The 27,847-nt window shown below is 40.5% G+C and overlaps 1 protein-coding gene across 1 annotated transcript in view; it reads right to left on the bottom strand.

Annotated features, from left to right (window-relative positions):
• Positions 1 to 27,847, bottom strand: part of LOC126109578 (disks large homolog 5-like) — a 721,341-nt gene that overhangs the window by 665,613 nt on the left and 27,881 nt on the right. Inside the window, exon 2 of the mRNA XM_049914610.1 lies at positions 27,685 to 27,820. Within this exon, the coding sequence (XP_049770567.1) occupies positions 27,685 to 27,783 (99 nt within the window). The 5' untranslated portion in view covers positions 27,784 to 27,820. The remainder of the gene's footprint in view (positions 1 to 27,684; positions 27,821 to 27,847) is intronic.

Genomic DNA, 27,847 nt, shown 5'->3' on the forward strand with positions numbered 1-27,847 from the left:
TATCGATACTAAATATTACCGACTCTTGTTCTCAAAACTTAATCCACACGCACTACAATCAATCCTGTCGGAGGAACATCCACAACTGAGAATTATACCAGAGGCTGAAAATACTGCCACAGTTGCAAGGTCATTTTATTTAACACACGACCACTTCTTCAGGTGTCGTACTGAAAATAGGAAGTTATAGGAGATAATTTTTACAAGCAGCAAACATAAAAATCCATAAATTTGAAAACATTTATAAATTGTTGGTTGGGCCAGGTGCTGTGAAACCTAAGTCAATGCCAAAGTAACACAAGACAGTACTACGGAAGACTGTCCGGGTAAAGAAATATGCACAGAATACCAGAACACTTACACTCGGTGCAGTGACTCCGAGAGCCACAGTGGCGAGTACAAGATGCCGTGTGCTACCAACGAGTGCACAGCTCGGAGTAGAGCAGGCACGAAGGAGGAAGCAAACTGGTAAACCAGAGTGGCAAAAGTACTGCCATCTATTGGCGGGAAGAAGAACGCGAGACCACTAGCCCGGCCATTCCCAATCTGAATTGGTGATTTACATTAAAAAACATTACACAAAAAATGTTAACAGTGCATTACACACGGTAAAGAAAGATGTCGACCGAGGCAGCACAGAACTGTAGTAAAACTGAGTGGAAGCTGTGACATAAAATTTATGTAACGTATTACCTGCGCCCATCGGAAGCACACCACGTCTTCTACTCGTCCGACACGGCCCTCGGGGTCACAGTACCGAGCGTAAGTGTTCCGGTATTATTTACACATTTCTTTACCCGGGCAGTCTTCCGTAGTGCTGCCCGACGTCACTTTGGCACCGATTTACGTTTCGCGGCACCTAGCCCGACCGCCAGTTTTTAAATTTATGGATTTTTTGTTGTCTTTGTGCGTTTTCCGAGTGTAAAAATTATTTCCAGTCTCTTACTGTTTCCAGTACGACAACTGAAGATGGGCATATTAATAGCTCAAAACTGGTCGTGTGTTAAATAAAAGACTCTTACAACTGTAGCAGTATTTTCAACCACTGGCCACACGCATTAGTCACGACTGACAGTAATAATTGTTCAGTGACACGTTTTTATTATTTTGTATACGATTTCTCCCGTGAATTGGTGCCGACTCAGAAGAGCAGTACACATTAATTATTAATAATACAGGGTTAGCCAAAAGTTAACACTTGAAAATTCAATACTTTGCAAAATAACATAAGTAGTGATGTAAAAATTTACACATGCTTGAAATGACATAGGGTTTTATTGAAACCAAAAAGTGTGCAAAATAACCAACAGATAGCACTTTGTACGATACAAAAGCAATAATTAGGTTGCTAGGCAAGCTTTCAGAGGCAGAGGCTGCTCCTATAGGCAGAAGAGCTGAAGGGGAAGGAAGAGAGGCGAAGGAAAAGGACTGGAGAGGTCCAGGAAAAGGCACAGATTTGGGGAAAATCACCCAGAACTGCGTGTCAGGGAAGACTTGACGGACGGGATGGAAAGGAAAGATGCTGTGTTCCATCTGTGTTCTGCCACTGGTTGACGAGTAAATCTTATCTATTCAATTACATTCCATTATCAAAAATTGTTTTCATTGTTATAAAAGCAATAATTAGCACAACAATCAATTTTCAGTAAAGATTATCTTTATAACAAGCACTCAAGATTAATCACATACAGTTTATGTTCCTCACCTATATCTACAGTAATGATATAGGCTGAGGCAGAAACATCAACTTACACGATGTACAGGCAGGATTAATCCCATTTCACTCACTGCCAAGGCACTATTCCAATATTGGAGAGCCTCTGCAATACTGACGCGAGTTTAGAAGTGGAATAGCAATGGGCTGAGGTGTGAACTGGAATTTGTATATGGGAGGGAGATTACAAGAGTATTCACTGCAGCTCTGGTAGCAGCGGCAACTTTGGCATAACATCAGCACGTCTGTGTAGTGAGCAGGAAACCCAGGATTCCAATTTCAGTACAGTACAAACTTTAGTTCATTGCTTTAGCCTGCAGCATTACTGTAAATGCTCAACATGTCCGCTGCTCATCAACAATACCTGTGGTTGATGGACTGTGTCGTGAACAGCCCTGTACAGCATATCAGTAGGCACAACGAGAAATTGCCATCTGATTGTACCACAGCAAGTTACGAGGGCAGTTTGAGAAGTTCTCAGAACGAAATAGAAAAAAAAAGTACTTACATCACTGAAATGTTTGTTATTTTTCAGTGTAGTCTCCTTGTAGGTTAATGCACTGGGTCCAACGATGTTCCATTGCCTTGATCCCATCTCAAAAATGAGTTTCCTACAGGCCTGCAAAACAGTTGCCAATTCCGGCCATCAATTCTTCATTTAAAGTGAAGCTTCATCCACCAAGAAAAAGTTTCAGTTTTTGTAAGATATGGAAGTCCAGTGGAGCTACATCAGGTGAATAAGGCAGGTGTGGCAACAATTAATGCCTTAGTTTGTGTAATTTTGCCATGGTGATGGTACATGTGTGCGGATGCGCATTGTCTTGAGGGAAGATCACTTTCTTCCTTGCTAACTTTCCTCCTCGGTCTTTTTGTTGCAATTTGTCCAGGATGTTAGCATAGTATTCTTCAGTAACTTTTTGCCCAGTGGGGAGATAATCTACAAGTACAAACAGGATCCCTTTTGCTTCCTAGAACACTAATGCCACGACCGGAAGGAGTGGCGGAGAATCGGCACGTTTCCACTGCTTTGACTGCTGTTTTTGTCTCTGAGGTATAGTAGTGCACCCAAGTTTCATCTGTGGTCACAAACCGGTGAAAAAATCCTGTTCGTTTCTCTTAAAACAGGCCAAACATTGTTCTGATATGTCCATTCTCGTGCGTTTTTGATCCAGCGTCAAGAGTCACGGCACCCATCTTGCAGATAATTCTTTCATTTCTAATTCTTCAGTTAAAATACGATATGCCCTTTCAGATGACATCTGGCAAGCGTGAGCAATTTCACATGCTTTGAATCCTCTGTGACCAATTTGTGTGCTTTTGCAATTATTTCTGGAGTAATGACGTCTCGGCTGACCATTGCGCGGATCATCTAAGCACTCCTGACCGAATGTAAATTCATTTGTCCACTTGGCAACTGTTGTATATGAAGAAGCAGAGTCCTCCAGTGTATTCTGGAAATCGGCATCAATGCCTTTGCTTTCATACCTTTCTGTACAAAGTACTTAATAACTGCTCGAATCTCAATTTTTTACTCTTCGCAAATTACTTTGCAGGAACAACAACAGAGCCACATTACCACAACAGTTTTTTCCCAAGAGTACTGATGTGGCACGTGTTTACAGGCAACAGTCCAATGAATATATGTGATATGTGTTGTAATAGTGCTGAACTCTTGTGGTGATTCCGAAACTTTTCAATCCTCCCTTGTATTATGAGTTGTCATCTTGCATTGAAAGCGTAGCTTGGCATGGAGCCATGAGGAGAGCAGATTTTGTTTCTCACACACTCTGGCTACTGGGACGTGCGAGCCATGTCCTTGACTAAAGCTGCATGCAATACATTCCTCATACCCTCTACGAATCTAAGTAGTACTATTAAATATTAATCTATTTCATACTTTGTATACCAAATTCTATTGATAACACAACCATAGTGTTAAATTTTCAAATCAATAACCTCCATACTTCTGGAGATACAAACTTTTATTTAAAACAAACAGTAACGGTGCTGGCATTGTGAAACTGAATTACGGACCGTAAAGTATTCATCTTTTGTATGAACTGAAACTACAGCCATGGATGGATGGATGGAGAATGGCATACATAAGCTGAGAATGTGATATTTCATTAGAACTATGCAAATGTATGCATGAGAAAGTTTGTGCAATACGGGAATTTGCAACTTATGTCCGAGTCAGCTTGATTTTGTGAATGGCAGAAACGCATTCAGAAGGGGTGTTGAGTATAAAGTTTGTTAATTATTTGTTTTGTGGAAAGGGATCATATTTTGTTTTCATTAAATTTTATTTAGTTGCCACCATACAACTGCAATCTGAATGCAACCGAGTTTGCACAGGCCAAACTGAAACGACAATTCAGAGAACAAAATGTTATGAGGGATATCTCTGCTGAGAAGGGGGAGAGGGGGGGGGGGGGGTTGATTTGGGGGAAGGCACCAAATAGCGAGGTCATCAGTCTCATCGGATTAGGAAAGGATGGGGAATGAAGTCGGCCATGCCCTTTCAAAGAAACCACCTCGGCATTTGCCTGAAGTGATTTAGGGAAATCTTGGAAAACCTAAATCAGGATGGCTGGACACAGGATTGAACTGTCGTCCTGCCAAATGCGAGTCCACATTGCAAACCACTATGCTACCTCGGATATCTCTGCCGGAAACGTGTCAAATCTCGCCAATGCTGCCTATCAGTCTATCACCAGTGAGGGTGGGAACCTTACTGTTGAAAATGTGAGAGCTGGAGGAAGATTACTGGAGGCGCATCAGTGTGATGAAAATTGCCGTTGACAACACTGTCATTAACACGTGTCCATCCAGCACCACCGAATCTGTCGACTAGCATGGACACAACCATGGACAACTGCAGTGGAAGCAACTAGTTTTGTAAGATTTTAGTTCTACCTACACATTCCTCATTGTTTTTGGAAGTAATACTTATATTGTAGTAATAACTGTTTTCAATTACTCAAACATTAAGGTGATGCTTATTCCATTTCTTTTATAAGCTGCAGCTGTAAGCTGGCTGTCCTATGAGAAGGAGGTGGAGCTTGTCGCAACAGCCAATGTGCTACGAGCCGAATGCGAGCCTCTACTCCCAGCATTCTACAACCGGCAGCCAAGTGAAAGTTTGCGATCAGTAATTGCCTTGGTGTATAAATGCAATTTGTTTTATTTGCTGGGGATACGATCAGGTCTGGTATTATAATCTCCACAAAAAATTGCCACAATCTAGTTCACTTACATGCAATGAAGTCAAGTCATAAAACAGATGCAGGAGTATCACATTCGTACTGATAGAACATGTTGTTGAAGTATGCTCTTTTCCTATGAGATTGACAATACATTTCCTATTTCAAAGAACTGCATCTGTAGTGGGATGAATGGAATAATGTGTTGTATATACTGAAGTATTCATTTCAAGACTCTAAACACATTTCTTCTGTTTATAAACAATTTGTTTCTTGTCTGGGAGAAAGTATTAAATTTTGGGGAAAAAAAGCAGTTTCCTAAGATTTAAGATAAATTTAAGGGTTGGGAAGTCTTTCCTTCTTTCCTGCAGATATTCATATGGTGTGTAGCATTGTGCAGACATGTAATATGGTTTGGACGAGAAGGAAGATTATATGGGCAGATCAAATAACTAATGAACTAAATTGGAGAAACAAGAAATTTATGGCACAACTTGGCTAAAATACCAGATCAGTTGGTAGAACACATCCTGAGGCACGAAGGGATTGTCAATTTTCTAACGGAGGGAAGTGCGAGGGGTAAAAACTGTAGGAGAGAACAAGGGATGACTACAATAAGCAGGTTCAAACGGATGGAGTCCGCATCAGTTATTTAGAAATGAAGATGCTTTCATGTGATAGGCAGCTGTGGAGAGCTGCATCAAACTTATCTTTTGATTAGAGACCACAACCACAACAGCACAAACATTTAAGTAATTTTTTCAGATTTTCAGTGACAGGGTGATAACATGCTCTGTTAACATGACAACTGTCCACATTTCTTTGCGAACTATTCACAAAAAGTAATGAATCTGGGAAGTCTCATAGTACTTACCATAGTATTCTGCACCAGACTTTCAGTGGCCAGTTCAATATTAGATTCATTCTCTTTCAACTGCTTTTTCAGGGCTACGTTGTGAACTTCTGCCTCAATCAGTTCAGCATACAATCCTACATCTGGCGTCGGTTCAGGTGGTGCCGAGATGCGAGACTCCGCGAGTTTTGCGATCACCACCTCCTGTTCTGCTATAAATTTTTCGACCACGGAAGGAGTTTCTGATGGTGAAGACTGCTGCTCCTAGTAACAGAGAGTGTAGTATTATTGTACCGTATTTACTCGAATCTAAGCCGCACTCGAATCTAAGCCGCACCTGAAAAATGAGACTAAATAAAGGAAAAAAAAATTCCCGAATCTAAGCCGCACATGAAATTTGAGACTCGAAATTCAAGGGGAGAGAAAAGTTTTAGGCCGCACCTCCAAATCGAAACAAAGTTGGTCCATTGTAATATGAGACAATTTAGGTCAAACGAATGATGATACAGCTACAGTAATTTGGTTCGAGTCGTAAGCTTAGCAGTTAAGCTTTACCACGTAGCCATTGCTATGAGTCAGGTGCTCCGTCTGTATTTATACGGATACCCTTCCTTTTTCACGTGCTTCGTCTGGTTTTAATCGATTGCTTAATTTGCTTATTTTGCGTTTTCTTTGTTATAGGTGTTTGCGTCACTCTTAAGATGAAAATGCATTACTGCACTGTGTCATGCATTGTTTGTCGCATTCTAAAAAAAAAGAGAGAGAGAGAGAGAGAGAGAGAGAGAGAGAGAGAGAGAGAGAGAGAGAGAGAGAGGGAGAGAGAGAGAGAGGGAGAGAGAGGAATCATCTCATTAGCGAAACAATGGCAAGAGACTGCTATTTGTTGTTACTTACACTGCTGCTTTCTTTGATAATGTTCAACAAGAATCAAATAATAGACTGCGTATGATAGAATATGTTCTGAACGGGAGTTAGGCGAAAATTTTTCTCTGTTTGAAAATCTTTGCGGCCGCTTCTTTATTACATCAAATTCTGCACAGAAATTAGAGTCATCTTAGATTTAAAAATCTAGTCACTTGCCGTGCTTCATTTCTGACTATCACTATTAGACATAAGAATAATACGAATATAAACACGACACGATACGTATATTCTTCAGCGTTTGCTGTTGTCTCACTCTAGTTTCGTAGTTTTAGGCAGACAGGACTTAAATGTGATAGCAGCAAACACGAAAGAATACATGGCAAAATGTTTATATTCATACTATTCTTATGGTGAAGAGAATACTGTATGTGATTCAAATTTCATCAGGTTCCTATTAGCAACCATCTCTTCTCACAGATAGGAAAAAATTCAGAACGTAGAGTTGGCCATATTGACAAACATCCCAAACAGTCTTGCCAGTCAGATTTTCGTAGTATACTGAAATTGTGCTACATTCGAAGATGAACAATACGGAATTTGTATTTACTTTGTTGGATAATGTATGAAAATGCAGTGGTCGAAACTCACGGCGGAGAAAAAAAGCTCGTCTTCCTCTATTTTTTTTTATTTATTTACTGACGCAGAGGTTTTGGCGCCAGTATTTATCTTTGTGCCTACAAAGCATGCCTGCAAAGCGCTACATATATTCGACGGCAGAAGTTAGTTGTGGCGGCACGTACCAACATTTTTCATAACTTCCACTTGCTTTGCACTCGATTCTAAGCCGCAGGCGGTTTTTAGGATTACAAAAACCGGAAAAAAAGTGCGGCTTAGATTCGAGTAAATACGGTAATTTCACAGGATTATTAGTACGACAAGAGAGAATTTTCTTCTTATGTTACCAATTGCTCGGTTCACTTATATATAACAATGTACCAACAGAACTACGAGGGCCCTTTTACACGAGCGGTCGCCATAACTTCGGCTATCTTAACACACTTCCTGTCCGACCAAAACTCCCAGCTTGTCACACATTACTGCTATAGCAGTTGAAATTTCAGTAATATTGATAGTTCTGATGTGAATGCCATAAATGAAATGTTACCTGTGTTCTGCCTCAGTTAATTTGTAGTTAAATTAGGAATGAGTTGAAAGGGTATAAGAACCATAATACAATTACCTGAGATCCCCTTTTGCTTTGCTAAGGTTAGCTTACCTTCTTCACAAAACATTGTAATATTCATTGACTATTGCAGCAGGAAACACTTCTTTTACTACATTTCAGTCCATAAACATTAACATTGTTCACATTAAATGACCAGTCTTTCCAATTTATGGGCTAGACACAATGTATCTTCTGCTTTCCTTTTTTGTTGCGAGCTTCAGGGTTCTCTTGGGCAGTGCTGTCTCTGAGAAGTGGTGAATCTCCACAGAGTGCTGTATTGTGGTAACCAGTTGCTTGTGGAAACAAGATGTCCGTCCTCCCGATTTCATGCACATTTAAACAAATTCTCTACTTCTCACTTATTACCCACTTAGCAAAATTCCTATGTGCTGATGACGATCACTCACTGGAAACATAGCAGTTGTATAAGTACTGTATGTCACTGGAATTTGGCTGCAATAATTACACATCTGTTTGAAACTGACTGACAATATTTCATTCAAAATAATTTCTATTGCTGTTTATACATTTCTCCCACCTCTCCAGCAGGCTATGAATGCCATGCAAAAAAAAAAAAAAAAAAACAACAACAACAGTAGTTCTTTCGAAAAGAAAGAGTCAGTGAGACATTTTCATACATTTTCGTATGAATTTAAGCATTGTTCAGTAAAAGCGTGTCCCAGTGATGCGAATAGATGATAATAGGACGAAGCCAAGTCTGAAAACTAAGCAGCATGCCCTAATATTTCTCAACTGAATGCCTGGGTCATTTCCCTGACCCATTTTTCTGTGAGATGGGGTGTTATCACGGAGCAATAAGACTTGTATTTTTCCCTATTTTGGTCATTTTTTACTTAATTCTCGAATTAAATAGATCATTTATTGTTGGCAGTGATCAGTGTGATTGGCTTCACCAGATTTTAGCAGCTCATAATAGATGACATTCTTCTGGTCCTACCAAACAGAGTATCGTCTTTTTCCAAAGCAATTTGGTCTCACACTGGATGTCTATGGTTTGCCTGGATTCACATTTGATTTACAACACTTAGTATTCTCAAAATTATCCATTTTTCATCACCTGTCGCTATTTGATGGAGAAACGACTTTCTTTTTATCTGGTGAGTAGTATTTCCCAAGTGGTCTTTTGATCTGCTTTCCGTATTTCATTCAGTTCATGCTGAACCAATTTTCCCACTTTCTGCATCCTTCGCATAGCTTTCAACCAAAAAGAAATGGCTTTTTGAGTTCCATTCAATTGTTCTGGGGGTTCCTGTTGAGTTTGAGTATCACTGCCCATCATCCTCACCCACTCCCCATTATCTTCAAAACCTGCAATTGGTTGTCTTCTAACTTTTTTGGTGGTTTCCCACGCTCTTTTCTCACATCAAAAAAATGAATCTTGTCCGTAACTCTTAGTTTGTAAGCAAAAAACTTGACAAGTTTACAGGTTTGAAACAGATACCGATGTACGGAACTTGGATTCGTGTGCACTGACATTCGTCATCAGCCGTTTCAGGAAGCAGATGGAGCTGCAGACGCGGTCTCACAGGCCCTACACTGATGACTAACACTATCTATAGGGGAATTCCTGTTTCATACTTCTACATCTGGTACAGGTAGTAAGTTATCACTTTTATGAAGTGATATGTTATAATAAGAAAAACATCATTAGCTTTGTCCAGTTACACTGAACTATTTTACTGACAACCTGCATTGACTCATAAATAGTCCTGTCTATGCATGGGGAGGAAACAACATTTTGGGGCACTGCTTTTTAAGACAACTGCTACACAACTGATTATTTTAACACAAAAAATTACAGTTGTCCTTATCCTACAGATTGTCTTCAACACCGTAGTGGTTTACTAGACGCGGTCCTGTTTGAGGTGGGATGCCGTTTTCTTCCTAGCGAGTCGAGGTGTGTTAAACTTCGACGCACACCATACCACTGCACAACTGGTATTTTTCCACATTAAGAGACAGTTGTCCAGAGGAGAAAGAGACAGTACGTGAAATGAAGGAAACATCAAGACTAAATGGGGATCTGTCCCATATCTTTGCATGTGAAGCAAGGAACTTACCCACAGAGCCACACCACTTGTGTGTCTAAACAAGCATTTCTCTCTTACAACTTAAATAGCATTCTCTGAGAAAATTCTCCCCGTGACAGAACTCAAAATACCAGTACAGAATGCACTAGCTCTTGCTCCACATCCACTGGCTTGCTCGAATGACTGCATGCTCCACCTGCTGCAGCCTATCCTCGACTTTCTCACTGCCTTATATTGTTTATCTGTTCTTAGTCTAGACAGCACAGAGTGAATTATTTATAGTAGTAGTAGTAGTAGTAGTGGTAGTAGTAGTAGTAGTTGTTGTTGTTGTTGGTTGTTGTCTTCAGTCCTGATACTGGTTTGATGCAGCTCTCCATGCTACTCTATCCTGTGCAAGCAGCTTCGTCTCCCAGTACGTACTGCAACCTACATCCCTATGAATCTGCTAAGTGTATTCATCTCTTGGTCTCCCTCTAAGATTTTTACCCTTCACGCTGCCCTCCAAAGCTAAATTTATGGTCCCCTGATGCCTCAGAACATGTCCTACCAACCGGTCCCCCCTCCTTGTCAAGTTGTGCCACAAACTCCTCTTCTCCGCAATTCTATTCAGTATCTCCTCATTAGTTGTGTGATCTACCCGTCTAATTATCAGCATTCTTCTGTAGCACCACATTTCGAAAGCTTCTATTCTCTTCTTGTCCAAACTATTTATCATCCACGTTTCACTTCCATACACAGCTACACTCCATACAAATACTTTCAGAAACGACTTCCTGACATTTAAATCTATACTTGATGTTAACAAATTTCTCTTCTTCAGAAACGCTTTGCTTCCGATTGCCAGTCTACATGTTATATCCCCTCTACTTCGACCATCATCGGTTATTTTGCTCCCCAAATAGCAAAATTCCTTTACTGCTTTGTGTGTCTTACTTCCTAATCTAATACCCTCAGCATCAACTGATTTAATTCGACTACATTCCATAATCCTCGTTTTGCTTTTATTGATGTTCATCTTATATCCTCCCTTCAAGACACCGCCCATTCCGTTCAACTGCTCTTGCTGTCTCTGACAATTACAATGTCATCGGCGAACCTCAAACTTTTTAATTCTTCTCCATGGATTTAAATACCTACTCCGATTTTTTCTTTTGTTTCCTTTACAGCTTGCTCAATATACAGATTGAATAGCATCAGGGAGAGGCTACAACCCTGTCTCACCCCCTTCCCAACCACTGCTTCCCTTTCATGTCCCTCGACTCTTATAACTGCCATCTGATTTCTGTACAAATTGTAAATAGCCTTTCACTCCCTGTATTTCACCCCTGCCGCCTTCAGAATTTGAAAGAGTATTCCAGTCAACATTGTCAAAAGCTTTCTCTAAGTCCACAAATGCTAGAAACTTATGTTTGTCTTTCCGTAATCTTTCTTCTAACATAAGTCACAAACATATGGCTCACTATTTTAGACGAACAGTGGGTAGCAGGTAGGTTTTTTAAATTAAAATATAGAACATAGGTACGTTTGAACATTTTATTTCGGTTGTTCCAATGTGACACATGCACCTTTGTGAACTCATCATTTTTGAGAACGCATGCTGTGATTCCGATATTTCTACGGAAACCAAACTGATCTTCCCCGAGGTCGGCTTCTACTAGTTTTTTCATTCATCTGTAAAGAATTCACGTTAGTATTTTGCAGCTGTGACTTATTAAACTGATAGTTCAGTAATTTTCACATCTGTCAACACCTGGAAAAAACTTTGTTCACTTTTGGCCACCAGGTGTAAATCTGGCACTGTACCTTGTACGACAGTATGGCATCCGTGCTGTATTGACGAGGTGCTTTTTTTGTAGCTGACTGTGCAGTACATTCCCCAGATGGTGCTAGTGCTTGGGCTGTGTCACGAAAATTTTCTATCCCATGGTCAACAGTACGGAAAGTTTTGAGTTTTATTTTACACTAGTATCTGCACAACATCCAGACAGTGCAGTGACTGGAATCTCTGAATCAGCAGCATTCTGAATTTGCTCTTCGGTTTCTGGCACAGATCAAATTTTATGACATATGGCCTGACATCATATGAAGCAATGAGGCACATTTTACACTACAGGGTGCAGTGAATGCACAGCACAGCCGAATTTGGGGTACTGCTAAACCTTGTGTTATACTCAAGAGCCATTGTCCTTTCTGTATGAAATAGTGTAATGTGCAGTCGTGAGTACCTATACAGTGACGAATTCATATTATCGAGATGTCCTCTTACAGCACGATTCCTGCTTTTGAAGACAACTCTGTGGAAGCCACTGTTTTCATGCAAGATGGAGCAACATCTCGTGTCGCTCGCCCGATGAAAGATCTGCTTAATGCAACCTTCCGTGATCGTTTTATGTCTAGAGATTTTCTAGATGCATGGCCTTCGAGATATGAAACCACATGACTTGGTTCTGGGAAGATCTAAAATAATGTGTTTACCTGGGACACATTTGGTCTCTATGTGCTCTGAAGGCCAGTAAACAGAAATACGTTGCTCAGATTTTACCAGAACTGCTGCGGCCAACTGTCGATCGCATCATTTCACAGACACAGCATCTCGATGTCTCTGGTGCTCGTATTGAATGAATTGTGCAACAGATTAAAAATAAAAACAACGCTATGACTTTCTTGCTTGTTTGACCTTTTCTGCCCATGTCCCATTCCTAATCCATTACATATGGGTACATTTCTATACATCTTTCTAACATTAACACTAGAGATGGGGGATCCGCTCTTGAACTAATTCATGGAGTTCAATCTTTCAAAGGAGTGAACAATCAGTGATTCAGAAAAAAAGAACGGTAGCTCCAAACGTTTCCCACGGCAGAGAGAGAGAGAGAGAGAGAGAGAGAGAGAGAGAGAGGGAGAGACGGAGCATATCAGCAGCGCCTCTGCTGGTCAGAGCACAGTGCACGCCACACAACACAACACAGCCAGCGCCGGCCTCTGACCTGCTTCTACCTTGGTTGCCTGCATTGTGCAGTGCCCCATTGGATTTTGTGTTTCACATATGCCGTGCCGTCTCTGTGCGTCGTCTGCCGTGTGCACTGTGCAGTGTCTGGCGCAGCTTAACTTCGCATCGCACTCTGTCGGCGATCGTTTCAGTCGCACGTCCTGCCCTCTGGGCAGTTGATGCGAGCAACAGGACAGAGCCACCTAGCGGTTAACATAGGAACTACTTGCAAAAACCTGCTCGCAAGGGAACGGACGATTTGTCTCGGAGCGGGTGAGTTCACCGCTCCCCTCCACCCTCGGAAATCGCCCGCTCGACGCTCACCCCACCATCTCGACTCTAGCCAGAGCGTCGAGCAAAGCGACTCAGGTGTCACTCTGGTCTCTGCGGTCTCAGCTCACGCAGTAATACAGCTCGCGGCTCGACCTGCTCGACTCAGCGCCTCTGCATCGGAGTTCGTCCCCACTGGATATTGTTCTTCGTAGTAATACCGCTATGTATATTACATTATTATGTTATGTATACATCAACTGTTTTTATTTTATTTTTATTTGTTTAAACTGATTAGATTAGGTTCCTGAAGACTCCTCTTACTATAGGATTTTTATTATGGACACTCGAATTTACGCTTTAATTACGAGCGAACCGATAAACGTATCGCAAAATGTTATACACCAATATTTTCCTTGTTTTATTCTGCGTAAGGCTATATGCAGCACTTTCGTTTTACAGTCAAATTTATATATTTTTTTCTTATTCTGGTACGGATTCTGCGATTTTAGGCGTCTTCGAAAGGAAACGTTCACTTTAAAAATATATGGCTTGCGATGTATTTGTATGAGGTTAATGAAATTTTAATACATTATAGCCAAATATATTGTTAATGTAAATCTCAAGTTACATCATTTTCCGATCACCCAAAAAACCACGATAGTGCAAAATAAATCAATAATCAAAAACTTTGTCATATCGTGGAAATTTCAATAAACAATACAAAATTCTTACTCATTATCTGTGTTACTTCAAAATAGGATCAAATAAGATCAAAATACAGGTATAGTACTGGAATAAACCAAGTTTAAAGGGCAATGTGCCTTCCATTTATTTTCTATTGTAAATGAGTGGCGAGTCATGAAAAAGAGCTAATTCATTTCAGGGAGTGAACAGTTCTGATCCAATCTCTGAAAAGAACAGTTTTGCCCATCTCTAATTAACACCACCACATTTGCGTCTGGTGGCCAAAATTTGAACTAATTTTTCCCACGCATAAATAATTCCACCTGAACATGTCTACAAAGTTTCACTGTCATGTGATGATCACAGCCTACACTGGACCTCTGTGGATAGCTGCAGTTCCTCTCCTCTTGTGCTCTCAAATGGAGGTAGGGGCAAAAAACTGTTTCCGTACAAGCCCTGATTAATCTCCTCTTAGTGGCCCTTACACAAGATGTATATTGGTGGGCAGTAGGGTCATTCTCCCATTTCTCACAAATTCCAGTTCTATAATCTTTCTCAGTTGTGATTTCCTGAAAGAATGCCTCCTTGCCTCCAGGTATTGCAATCTGAGTTCACAGAACATTTGCGTAATACTTGTCTGTTAATGGACCGATGTCAAAGAATAGCTATGTAAGGTTCTACCAGTATATGAAAGCTCTCTGCAATGCTGCCTACAGTAGGATCAGGTTATATAAAAAAATGGAGAATGATACTTTCTAAGTCGAGATGAGAAGTGGCTTCCTCTGCAACACCACTAAAGTGGTTTTCGCACACAGCTTGAGAGGGAAACACTATGCCAACTTTGTGAGGAGGATTTTTCCTGTTTTTAGGAATAGTATCATAATGAAATTGCTCTATGAATCTAGAAGATATGAGAGGGGCGGGGGGGGGACAGATTTCTTTTATGAAAGTACCTTTGCTGGCACACTGAACGGGCAAATAACTTAATGAATGCAGCAAGGTAACACCCTCAACAACCAAATACATACAGTTACATTAACAACAAAATAAATGCTATAGTAGACCTCTTCACTTACCTGCTTAGCATTCTTGCCGTACGATGTGATGCAATTACTGTCACACATTAGCTTCATGCCATTCTCAAGCTGCTGAGATGCTGCTTTCACAGTCAAAGTTAGGTTGTTCAGCTCACGAATTTCATGTAGCAAACTTGAAGCTTTTTGATCTGAAATAAAACGGGTGTCTAATACGAGTAACTGAAAGCTGTAATACTACAAGTCCTACAACGACCACACTTCCTCCTAGACCAGGATCATCTACGCGAAGACTCTACACTCTACATGCATCAATCATGCATCACTCGTGTTGTGAATGAAATATGCTGTTGAAGGAATAGAGAGAAATGCTCTTTAACTTAGTTGCTGAACAATTGCAGGAGGAAGCAAAATTTCTTTTACACATGACAATGTTACTGTCAAATGGAGACTAAGGGAAACATTCTTGGCAGGGTAAGTTGATAATTGCAGGAAAGAGGGAATAACTAAGTTTATAACAAACAGCATCAGTATTGTATGAGGTTATTTAATAATACTAGCATAGAAAGATAATGGTAACAGAACATTTCAAACATGACCTGGGTGAAAATAATGGATGTTAATCTACACAATAAGAACTGGGTTGTCATGTTCTTTTAGAAGACCTCAAACATTCCTTGAGTGTTCAAACAAATTTCGGGCTTGCAGCTGCTCGTCGTCCAATACCTCGCACGATATTTCAGCTAGACACCTGCCAGTCATCTTCAGGTGAGCCGTCGCAAACTGGCGAAAACGTCCTCCGTTCCGCAATATATAGCGTACTGTAACTATTCTGCGCATGCGCCGAAAACTTGATAGATGAACCACACTGCCCGCCGGCAGCGCCCTCCCTGGTGGAATAGTGGAACTCAGTCGCCCTCTGCATTGCTGTTTGCCACGGCCGTTGACGCACTCTGTCGTCTTCGATTTGAGCAATCGTGGAGATGATGGGATTCCGTGCGCTGTCCAACTGGTAGCCACTGTCACAGTTTAACAGATTTTCCGCCAGTTGTATTTCTATGGATTCTTTAATAATGGAGTCCCAGAAAGACGATGCTGTGAACAAAATCATTGTTTTCTCATACTCCATTGAATGTCCAATAGAAATACAACGTTCAGCAATAGCGGACTTGCTTGGCTGCAAAAGGCAGGTGTAACGTTGATGTTCAGTGCAGCGTTCTTTCACGGTGTGTGTGGTTTGACCTATGTAAGCCATACCACATTGGCACGGTATCTTGTAAATTCCGGCCTTTCGTAGTAACAGACTGTCCTTAACTGATCCCACAAGGTCCGCAATCTTCGATGGTGGGCGGAAAACCACTTTTACCTGAAATTTTCGGAGGATTCTTTCTATTTTAAACGAAGTGTTGCCAACGAAAGGAAGAAAAGCTAAAGATTGTTCCGGCTTGTTCTCCTCTTTATTCACTTCCTGCTTCTTAGTTTTAACTGTTAGTGCCCTGTTAATCTGCCGGATGGGATATCCATTTTCACTGAATACTGTCTTTAGATGGGCGAGTTCTTGAGGTAAGCTATCTAGATCTGAGACAGTATGAGCTCTATGAACAAGTGTTTTAAGCAAACTCATGGTTTGCAATGGGTGATGGCAACTCGATGCTTGCAGGTACAAATCAGTACGAGTGGGATTCCGGTAAACTGAATGCCCTAGAGAACCATCATTCTTCCTTCGAACCAGGGCATCCAAGAAAGGCAAACAACAATATTTCTCTATTTCCATGGTGAACCGGTTGTTGCTATAAATGGAGTTGAGGTGATGTAGAAACTCCATTAATTTATCTTCTCCATGAGGCCACACTATGAAAGTGTCATCCACATACCACCAAAATACTGTTGGTTTCAGAGTAGCTGATTCAAGGGCTCTCTTCAAAATCCTCCATAAAAAGGTTGGCCACGAAAGAGACAGGAGGCTACCCATGGCGACACCATCAGTCTGTTCAAAATAATCTTGATTAAACATAAAATAATTTGCAGAAAGAGCGTGCCTGAACAAAGCAGTGATATCAACAGGAAACATGTTACCAATCAGTGTCAAAGAATCTGCAAGAGGAACTTTTGTAAAAAGTGAGACCACATAAAAACTTACTAGAAGGTCTACACTGCTAAGACGAAGAGCCCCCAGTCTACTGATAAAATATGTGACGTGAGCACTTGCCTACGAAAGGTCTCAGTAAGGAAGTGAGATGTTTAGCTAAATCATATGTAGGAGCTCCAATGTTGCTCACTATTGGACACAGTGGAAGACCCTCTTTATGAATCTTTGGAAGGCCATACAGTCTCTGAGGTACACAACCATGTGGTCTTAACCTCTTGATGGTCTCTTGCGATAAGGAGGAGGAATTTAATAGTGCTGAAGTTTTCCATTGCACACGTCCTGTAGGATCGTAATCAATCCTCCTATAGGTAGAGTCACTTAGCAGACCATACCTCTAGCCTTCTAAACACCACAAGGTAACAGGGCACTAACAATAAAGAATCCTCCGAAAATTTCAGGTAAAAGTGGTTTTCCGCCCACCATCGAAGATTGCGGACCTTGTGGGATCAGTTAAGGACAGTCTGTTACTACGAAAGGCCGGAATTTACAAGATACTGTGCCAATGTGGTATGGCTTACATAGGTGAAACCACACGCACCGTGAAAGAATGCTGCACTGAACATCAACGTTACACCCGCCTTTTGCAGCCAAGCAAGTTCGCTATTGCTGAACATTGTATTTCTATTGGACATTCAATGGAGTATCAGAAAACAATGATTTTGTCCACAGCAACATCTTTCTGGGACTCCATTATTAAAGAATCCGTAGAAATACAACTGGTGGAAAATCTGTTAAACCGTGACAGCGGCTACCAGCTGGACAGTGCACAGTATCCCATCATCTCCACGATTTGCTCAAATCGAAGACAGAGTGCGTCAACGGCCGTGGCAAACAGCAATGCAGAGGGCGACTGAGTTCCACTATTCCACCAGGGAGGGCGCTGCCGGCGGGCAGTGTGGTTCATCTATCAAGTTTTCGACGTATGCGCAGAATAGTTACAGTACGCTATATATATATATTGCGGAACGGAGGACATTTTCACCAGTTTGCGACGGCTCACCTGAAGATGACCGGCAGGTGCCCAGTTGAAATATCGTGCGAAGTATTGAATGATGACCGGCTGCAAGCCCGAGATTTGATTGAACAGTCAATTCGCCAGGAAAATTTTAAAATTCACATTCCTTGAGTACTCACCTTTCTTCATCCACATATTCTGTTCTCTCCAACTGCAGTTCTTTGTGATGTCTCTCTAATCTCTTCTCACCTTTTTTCCAACATAACCAAACACTAGACTGTCTCACTAGAGGAATTCATAGTTTTGAGCACTGGGACATTTGTCTGACTAACATCTATCTAATGTTACTGTCAAGTGACAAGCTTTTGGAACTTGGGAGAGTATGAACCACAAACTGGTTATGAAGAAAGCTATGAGTGATGAAGTGGCATGTGCTAATAACTCTTACAATGCATCTGTTTCACGGAAATGAAATCAAAAGTCATCATCATCTCCGTTATGGAACTGCCTGAAATAACTAATTGTGTTTCTTTATATGTCGTTGACATTGTTTTGAAATGTTACTATTGTCCTCTGTGATTCTGCTGGTTTATCACTAGAAGTTAGTGGAAAGTAGATGCCCAGCAAATATGACAGAATATAAAAAACAAATATCAGTTGGTGCTACAGCAAACCAATCTTCAAATTATATGTTGACAATTTTTATGCAGTGTTTCATGTTTTTCATTGTCCTGAAAACTAATGTCTTGGTACGGTCCTATTAAACAACCAGCTCCATATTGCTAACAGAAGACTTACAGTTACAATCAGAATAAGACACCGCTGCATCACCATTTTGTTACCAACTTCTGAATATTAATCTTTCATAGAGTGCTAAATATTTAGGCACTGTTTGAACAATTTTATGAGCCAGTACAAATGTAAGCTTCAACTATACAGGGAGGTCCATTGATCATGACTGGGCCAAATATCTCTCGAAATAAGCATCAAACAAAAGAACTACAAAGAACGAAACTTGTCTAGCTTGAAGGGGGAAAGCAGATGGCGCTATGGTTGGCCCGCTAGACGGCACTACCATAGGTCAAATAGATATCAACTGCATTTTTTTAAATAGGAACCCCCACTTTTTATTACATATTTGTGCAGTACGTAAAGAAATATGAATGTTTTAGTTGGACCACTTTGTGATAGATGGTGCTGTAATAGTCACAAACACATGGCTCAATTTTAGACGAACAGTTGGTAACCGGTAGGTTTTTTATATTAAAATACAGAACGTAGGTACATTTGAACATTTTATTTCAGTTGCTCCAATGTGATACATGTACCTTTGTGAACTTATTTCTGAGAATGCATGCTGTTACAGCATGATTACCTGTAAATACCACATTAATGCAATAAATGCTCAAAATGATGTCAGTCAACCTCAATGCATTTGGCAATACCTGTAACAACATTCCTCTCAACAGCAAGTAGTTCGCCTTCCGTAATGTTCGCACATGCATTGACAATGCGCTGACGCATGTTGTCAGGCGTTGTCGGTGGATCACGATAGCAAATATCCTACAACTTCCCCCACAGACATAAATCCGGAGACGTCAGATCTGGTGAACGTGCGGGCCACGGTATGGTGCTTCGACGACCAATCCACCTGTCATGAAATATGCTATTCAATACCGCTTCAACCGCACGCCAGCTATGTGCTGGACATCCATCATGTTGGAAGTACATTGCCATTCTGTCATGCAGTGAAACATCTTGTAGTAACATCGGTAGAACATTACGTAGGAAATCAGCATACATTGCGCCATTCAGATTGCCATCGATAAAATGGGGGCCAATTATCCTTGCTCCCATAATGCCACACCATACATTAACCCGCCAAGGTCGCTGATGTACCACTTTTCAGAGCCTCTGTGGATTTTCCGTTGCCCAATAGTGCACATTATGCCGGTTTACGTTACCGCTGTTGGTGAATGACGCTTCGTCGTAAAATAGAACGCGTGCAAAAATCTGTCATCATCCCGTAATTTCTCTTGTGCCCAGTGGCAGAGCTGTATACGACGTTCAAAGTCGTTGCCATGTAATTCCTGGTGCACAGAAATATGGTACGGGTGCAACTGATGTTGTTGTAGCATTCTCAACACAGATGTTTTTGAGATTCCCAATTCTCGCTCAATTTGTCTGCTACCCGATTCTCGCTCAATTTGTCTGCTACTGATGTGCAGATTAACCACAACAGCAGCTAAAACACCTACTTGGGCATCATCATTTGTTGCAGGTCGTGGTTGACGTTTCACATGTGGCTGAACACTAACTGTTTCCTTAAATAAGGTAACTATCTGGCGAACGGTCTGGACACTTGGATGATGTCGTACAGGATACTGAGCAGCATACATAGCACACGCCCATTGGGCATTTTGATCACAATAGCCATACGTCAACACGATATCAACCTTTTCCGCAATTTGTGAACAGTCCCTTTTAACACAGGTAATGCATCCCGAAGCAAATACCATTCGCACTGGCGGAAAGTTACGTGATACCACATACTTATACGTTTGTGACTATTACAGCGCCATCTATTACAAAGCGAAAAAAGTGGTCCAACTAAAACATTCATATTTCTGTACATACTACACGAATATGTAATAAAAATGGGGGTTCCTATTTTAAAAAACACAGTTGATATCTGTTTGACCTATGGCAGCGCCATCTAGCGAGCCAACCATAGTGCCGTCTGGTTTCCCCATTCAAGCTAAACAAGTTTCGTTCTTTGTAGTTTTTTCGTTTGACGCTCATTTCATGAGATATTTGGCCTAGTCACGATCAATGGACAACCCTGTATACACCTTTTCATTCACATAATACTGAATAATTTCCTTACTTTCAAGCTGTTAGCCCATCACGCAATGTCAACCAAGAAATAGTGAAATCACAATGTGTAGATTGCCGAGTATGACTGTTTTTACCTTCAAAATATGGCAGTTATAATGCTTTTATGGGATCAAAGGCTGTGTCTACGAAATTGCAGACAAGGCCAATACAAAAATGACAGATTACATTTCCTGAGGACAAGCTGACATTGTCACCTTTAATTCCCATGGCAAACAGACATTACCTGCTGTGTCATGCTGTGGGGAAAAGGGGAGGGGGTGGGGGGGTGGGGTGGGGAGAAGACTCAGCACCATAGCCAACTGTGTGATTGTCTTTGGCACTCCTCACAAAAGTGATACTGTTTGCCTCAATGACACCTTGGAGGTGGGACTTAATTGGGCATTATATTCCGCCTGTTACTCTGCCTTTTCATTTGGCATTAGTCAAGTTTTTTCAAAGCTTTCATTTCACCAGTCAAACAGTCCTGACACTTTCTTTGGCTGTGTGCACTGCATAACCTTGACAACAATGTCACTGACAAAGTGGCTACATACAGACAAGACTTCTACCAGAACTTACAGAAAGCCCATCCTTGTCATTACTTCTGAATAATCACATCTCCCTGGAGAAATGTAGGACCATATGAGGCAATACTGATCCTGCCATTTATCTTAGAAGATTGGTTAAAGAAAGGCAAATCAGTATTTATAGCATTTGTAGATTTACATAAATTCTTTTGACAAATTTGACTGGAATACACTATTTGAAATACTGAAAGTTGTATAATTAAAAAAGGGAGCAAAAGACTATTTACAACTTTTATAAAAACCAGAATGCAGCTGTGAGTCTGAGGACACGAAAGGGAAGCAGTGATCAAGAATGGAGTGAATCAGGTTTGTAGCCTATCCCCAATGCTATTCAATAGGTAGACTGAACAAGCAGTGGAGGACAACAGAAAAATTTGGCAAGGGAATCAAAATGCAAGGAGAACAATTCAAAAATTTGACATTTGCAAGCAACACTAATTTTGTCACACATTAAAGGTCTCTGAAGAATGGTTGATCACAATGAATGTGTCTAAAAGGAGTTGTAAAATGAAGACAAAAAGTGAAAATGATGCATTCCTGGAGCAAAGAACTATCTAGATGTTGACATGAAATCACATCTGCTACAGTGCTGCGGATCTGAGAGCAACTGTATAACTCCTATCATCTCATCGAATTGATCATGGTAGACAAGATAGTTTAAGTATAATACACTGGAAAGGAAACATCTTTGAAATGAGTATATTTATTATGCATGTATTTTTTTATTACCAATGTACTACTAGTTCCTTTATGGTTGATCACAACAAATTGTGAAATGTTAGTTACATGTTCTTTACTGATGACCTTCAGTCTCTCTCTCTCTCTCTCTCTCTCTCTCTCTCTCTCTCTCTCTCTCTCAACCCCCCCCCCCCCCTCCTCCCCGCTCTTTCTTCAACATCATGCAACATGTGGGAATGCATAACACTGGAAATTCCTGGATGGAATAATGCATATATGTCGATGTGAAACCTTCCAAAAAGATTTTCAGATGATGTCATGTGGCTCTGCTTCTAAGAAAGATATTGGATGATTGCAGAGATGCCTATAATCTTCTGACAGAGTAGCAGCACATCAATTACACTGCAGTAAAGGAAAAACTTTCTAGCAACCATCAAAGTAGTATTTAAGCAGTCTATCCTTTTAATGGTGCCCATGTCTATATACTTTTAGCAATTCCTTTGCCTGAATTCTCATACATTTTTCTCCAACTTTAGCACTTTCTGTAGCACTCTCTCAAAAACAGTTTATGACACCATTTGAATGATCACTACTGGGACTGAATTTCAGCAGTATGGTGGTATAAATATTGAAACACTACTAGTAATAGTAATATTAATAATAATTAAAATCAACTATTGCATATTACAAGGCATTAACTAACCAACATTGGAAAAGACGTACGTTTTTCTTTGATCTCTCTTTTAAGAGATTCTATCCTCTCCTTTTGTGCTAATTCCTTTGCTTTCTTTTCCTGGACTTCCATTTTTAATGCTTTGTATTCTCTTAGCAACGCTAACCTTTCTTCTTCCTTTGACTGCAAGAAATAAAATGCAGCATTATTAATAATTAGTTGTTATTTTTGTGGGTTTGGCTTGAATGTAATGACAACTGGACTGTTAGACCAGTGTCAGTCATCAGATAGCTGTTTATGGAAGACAGACATACTATATAAATATTTTCAATAAATTTAGTAAACTGTCTGTCAGTGCTGAGAAATATGGAAAACAATCAACATGCAAAAAAGCTCAAGGTGATGACTCATCATACAATTTCTGAGATTTCCAGGTTGAAATTCCAAATTTTCCAGAAGTAATTTTTTGTTGTATGTGAGAGCAAGTTTTATTTATCTAACTTCCATGGCTGCTAATTAAACACTTTTAGTTGCCACTTGATTTAATGGTGGTTATTACACATTGAGCTAGCATTGTAAACAAGTTTGCTAAGAAATATGAATACAGGGTGTGCATCAAGACCGGGAACACTTTCAATTATTTACTGCACAAGAACCAAACACTGTACAGATATCATACATATGTCATTTTGAAGAGAAACTCAAAGTCTCTCTCTTCCCCCCCCCCCCCCCCCCCCACATATATATACAGCCATAGCGTAGTTTGGCAATTTGCCAATAGTCAGTGCTAGCCAAAACACGGCCGTGTTACAGAAGGGGACAGCTGCTTCATGAAATGGCTACCCCAATCGCCAAATCGCACTGTGAGAGCCTTTTTTTTCTATGGGGACAAATTAATGATCTGGTGTACGTACTGCTTCTACCACTCAACGTAGAAGAGCTCCGGGAGAATACAAGAAGTGACTGACACACTGGTACGGGCATGGCAAGAATTCTATTACCATATTGACATCTGCCGAGTCACTCACGGTTTGCATACTGAATGCTTGCAAAAAAACGCACCTTTCAGAGTTTCTCTTCAAAATGCAATATGCATGACATCTGTACAATATTTAGTTCGTGTGCAATAAATAATTTAAAGTGTTCCTGGACTTTATGTACACCCCAGTATAATGTTCAATATGAATAGCATGTTCAATATTAATACTCTGTAACAGGAACATGTAATAATTTACTATATATTTTATTTATACTGAGGAAAGTTATTAGAACACAGTATGAAGGAAAGGTAAAGTAGCTCACAACAAATTTACTAATGAATTTTTATTGTTCTACAGTACAAAAAATACTCGCCTCAGTATTCAAAAATAGTGTCAGCCAAAACCAAAAGAATGTCACATCAGCTTTAAACTGATTTGGAAGTAGTATTTGAAACAAAATGGTTGAGAATGTCACAATGAAAGACTATTGATTCAAAAGGCTCTAAGCACTATGTGACTTACCTTCTGAGGCCATCAGTCACCTAGAACTTAGAACTAATTGAACCTAACTAACCTAAGGACATCCTACACATCCATGCCTGAGACAGGATTCGAACCTGCGACTGTAGCGGTCGCTCGACTCCAGACTGTAGCGCCTAGAACCGCACGGCCACTCCGGCTGGCGAAAGACTATTCCAAGAAATATTTGAATGAAGGTAATTCAGACATAATATGGCACCACATTTGCTTACAAATTTTACTGAAGATAAATGAAATTAAAAAGCACTATGTTACTCTACATAACCTCCTTCACTGGACAGTGCACTTCTTAGCCTATGTGTTCATACATCGGAAGCAATTCCCTGAAGTTGTCAGTGAATTACCCCAACTACTACCACTTTCTGTAGCTCGAGCACAAGTAATTTGGCGAGTTTAGAATAGGTGCATTTCACCACTTCACTGACCCATGCACACTGGTGTGCAGTGCTACAGAGGGGGAGAAGAGAAGTGGGCAGAGGCAGATGGAGGACAGCAATTAGGGAAGATCGAGGCCTGGAGGTTATGGGAGAGTGTTCCAACTAGTGCAGCTATGATTAAAACAATTTATTACAGAATAACCATTTGACATAATAATTTACTAATATATAAGAAACTATCAGCCTTGATTGCGGTAATGAAACCAATCTTTACCTAGGTTTCAGCCCAAATAATTGACCCGTCTTCAGAATATATACCTGAATCTATAATTTGTCTAAGAGGGCATGTCTTATTTCTAGACCATGCCCTCTTAGACAAATTATAGATTCAGGTATATCTTCTGAAGAAGGCTCAATTATTTGGGCTGAAACCTAGGTAAAGGTTTGTTTCATTACCACAATCGAGGCTGATAGTGTCTTATATATTAGATTATCACAATTGCTGACTGTGCTGCTATGTTGAAAGTACATCATAATTTACATTTGATGCAGTTACATAGTTACTAGTTTTTTTTAGACCACTTATGTTAGTAAACCTCAATGTATGCTCCCTCAGTAGCTTGGAGAATGTTGAGATGGTATTCACGTTCCCACCAGGTGTTTCGTAACATGTATTCTGTCACGGTATCCACAGCAACTTGTATCCTAGCCTTCAGTTCATCAATGTCAGCAACTGGTGTGACGAAGACTGTCCTCGATATAGCCCCAGAAAAAAAGGTGAAGGGGTGTAATATCTGGAGAGCAGGGTGGCCAGGGTGTTGGACCGTTCTTTGCAAGCCACCGATCCGGAAATGTTTCATCCAGGAAATCACGCACTATCAAAGCCCAATGGGGGGTGCTCCATCTTGCTGGAAAAGTATCCACGGTCTATATTCTTCTAACTGTGTGGCAATGAACTGTTGCCAAACATGGAAGTAAATGTTAGCGGTAATGGATTTTTCCGTGATGAAAAACAGACCAAAAACCTTGTTATGCATGAGGCCACACCAAACATTCATTTTTTCACTGTTTCACAGTAACTGTACAGTAGCATGTAGAGACTCTGAACCCCTTGTATGGACATTATGCCTCGTTACCATTCCACTGACACGAAAGGTGGATACATCAGTAAAGAATATGCGATTTAAGTAATCATTAGCACCATCAATCCTGTTTAGAATCTCAGCTGCAAATTCAGCATGTGTCAGCAAATCATTCGGTTGCAAGGCCTGCAAGATTTGCACTTTGTAAGCACACAACCTAAGCCTTTCACGAAGAATCTTCACCACACTTGCTTGCGATATTTGAAGTTCACAAGGAGCTCGACGAGTCGATTTAGACGGACTCTGTCAAAATGATTGTCTAACACTATCAACAGTTGCATCACTTACACAAGGCCTGCCACTTCGAGGACGATCTTCAACACTGCCCGTTTCGTTAAACTTTGCATACCTCGCTTTACCGATTTAAAGTCAGGAGGGCTGCGTCCATAGGAAGCCCGAAATTTACGCCGAACACCGACTGGTGATTTCGTTTTGTGAAAAGAAAGCACACATTGCTCTTTCACCTGCTCTGATGCCATTTCTCCAGCAATTAACGTGACCTAACAGACCGCATTGGTGTTGTGGAGCACTAGCACCATCTACTGGTCGCAACAACTAGTAACACTAGCCTATGTAACAGCATCAAATGTAACTTATTATGACAAATGGTTATTCTGTTATAATTTTTTATGATCAGGGCAAGACTTTGCGCTCACCCTGTATTTCTTCTGTAACCCAACATTTCTTTACAGTCACTTTCGTTGCCTTTATGTCTGTCTGTTCAACTTAAGTGACTGCCCTTTTTTCGAAAGTTCATTCCTCTTCAACTGAACTGCCTACTGTGAATTTTTTGTCACAGCATCTACAGCCTTAGATAACCTCAAACACATCTCGCCCATCCTCAGTGCTTCAGTATCCAACTCCTTCCACTTTGATTCTTCCAGAAGATTATCTTACACTTCTCTCTACTCTTCATTACTCAATCGTGATCCGAGTATCTGCATCTGGGTATGCCTTAAAACCCAATATCCGATTTTGGAATCTCTTCTTACGATCCAAGTGCATCTCCTCCTCTAATAAATCATTAACAGTATATTCGCTATTACCAGCTGAAATTTGTTGCAGACAGAGCTATTGAAATAATAGTCTGCTCACTCAGAACATGGCATACAGACTTATGAAAAATACCCAATCACTGAGACATGTAACATTTCACTGCCACACCGAACACTGAAGTGGAACCGAGGCTTGCAGCAGAAAGTGACTGATTACAATCTGGCAACAACCCAAGATTCTTGGATTTCCCAAATTTTAACCACACCATTATGGCTCACCTATATTACCATCGAGGGAGTACATGCAGGTTATGTAATTAACATAAGAACAATGAACAACTGGAACCAACTGAATGAAGCATTGCAGTTGTACAGACACCGACTTCATCTTCGGGAATATTTTGCTCTGTCCTGTCACCCAGATGTTGGCTTTTTGTCATTTTCCTAAATCACTTCAGGCAAATACCAGATATGTGCGTTCAGCAAGACCACAGCTAACCAACTGTCCTAGCCTCATAAAACATTCTGTGTGCATGTGTACTGGAGCTACTTGTATTCATAGTGTTATGGTGAGACATCTTACACCATCATGACAATTTCTGGGTTAAATAAGCACATACATAAAACAGAATGACATAGATCTGGTCTGCTGCTCTGGTCTGCTGCTATCTGCTCAAGCAGTCTATGAATGATAAAGTACAGAGGAAAATCACAGGTGTATCAGTAATGGTAACGCTAATGCAAAAAGAATGGATAGGAAGATCTGTTACGACTAGACCTCTAACAATATATAACAGCAAATAATCACCACAGAGACTTTTTTAAAATAGTGCAAACTTACATTTTTTTCATCAGATTCAGACTTCTTTTTCATTTCACTCATAGCCACACGTCTCCGTATCATCTTCACCTCCTCTTCTGGACGGATGCGCATCATCATCTCTTCTATGATTGGTCGTATTTGTGGATTACACACACTGGATAGTACAACATGCTATTACGAT

This window comes from Schistocerca cancellata, chromosome 12 (genome assembly GCF_023864275.1).
Source record: "Schistocerca cancellata isolate TAMUIC-IGC-003103 chromosome 12, iqSchCanc2.1, whole genome shotgun sequence".
Classification (NCBI taxonomy): domain Eukaryota; kingdom Metazoa; phylum Arthropoda; class Insecta; order Orthoptera; family Acrididae; genus Schistocerca; species Schistocerca cancellata.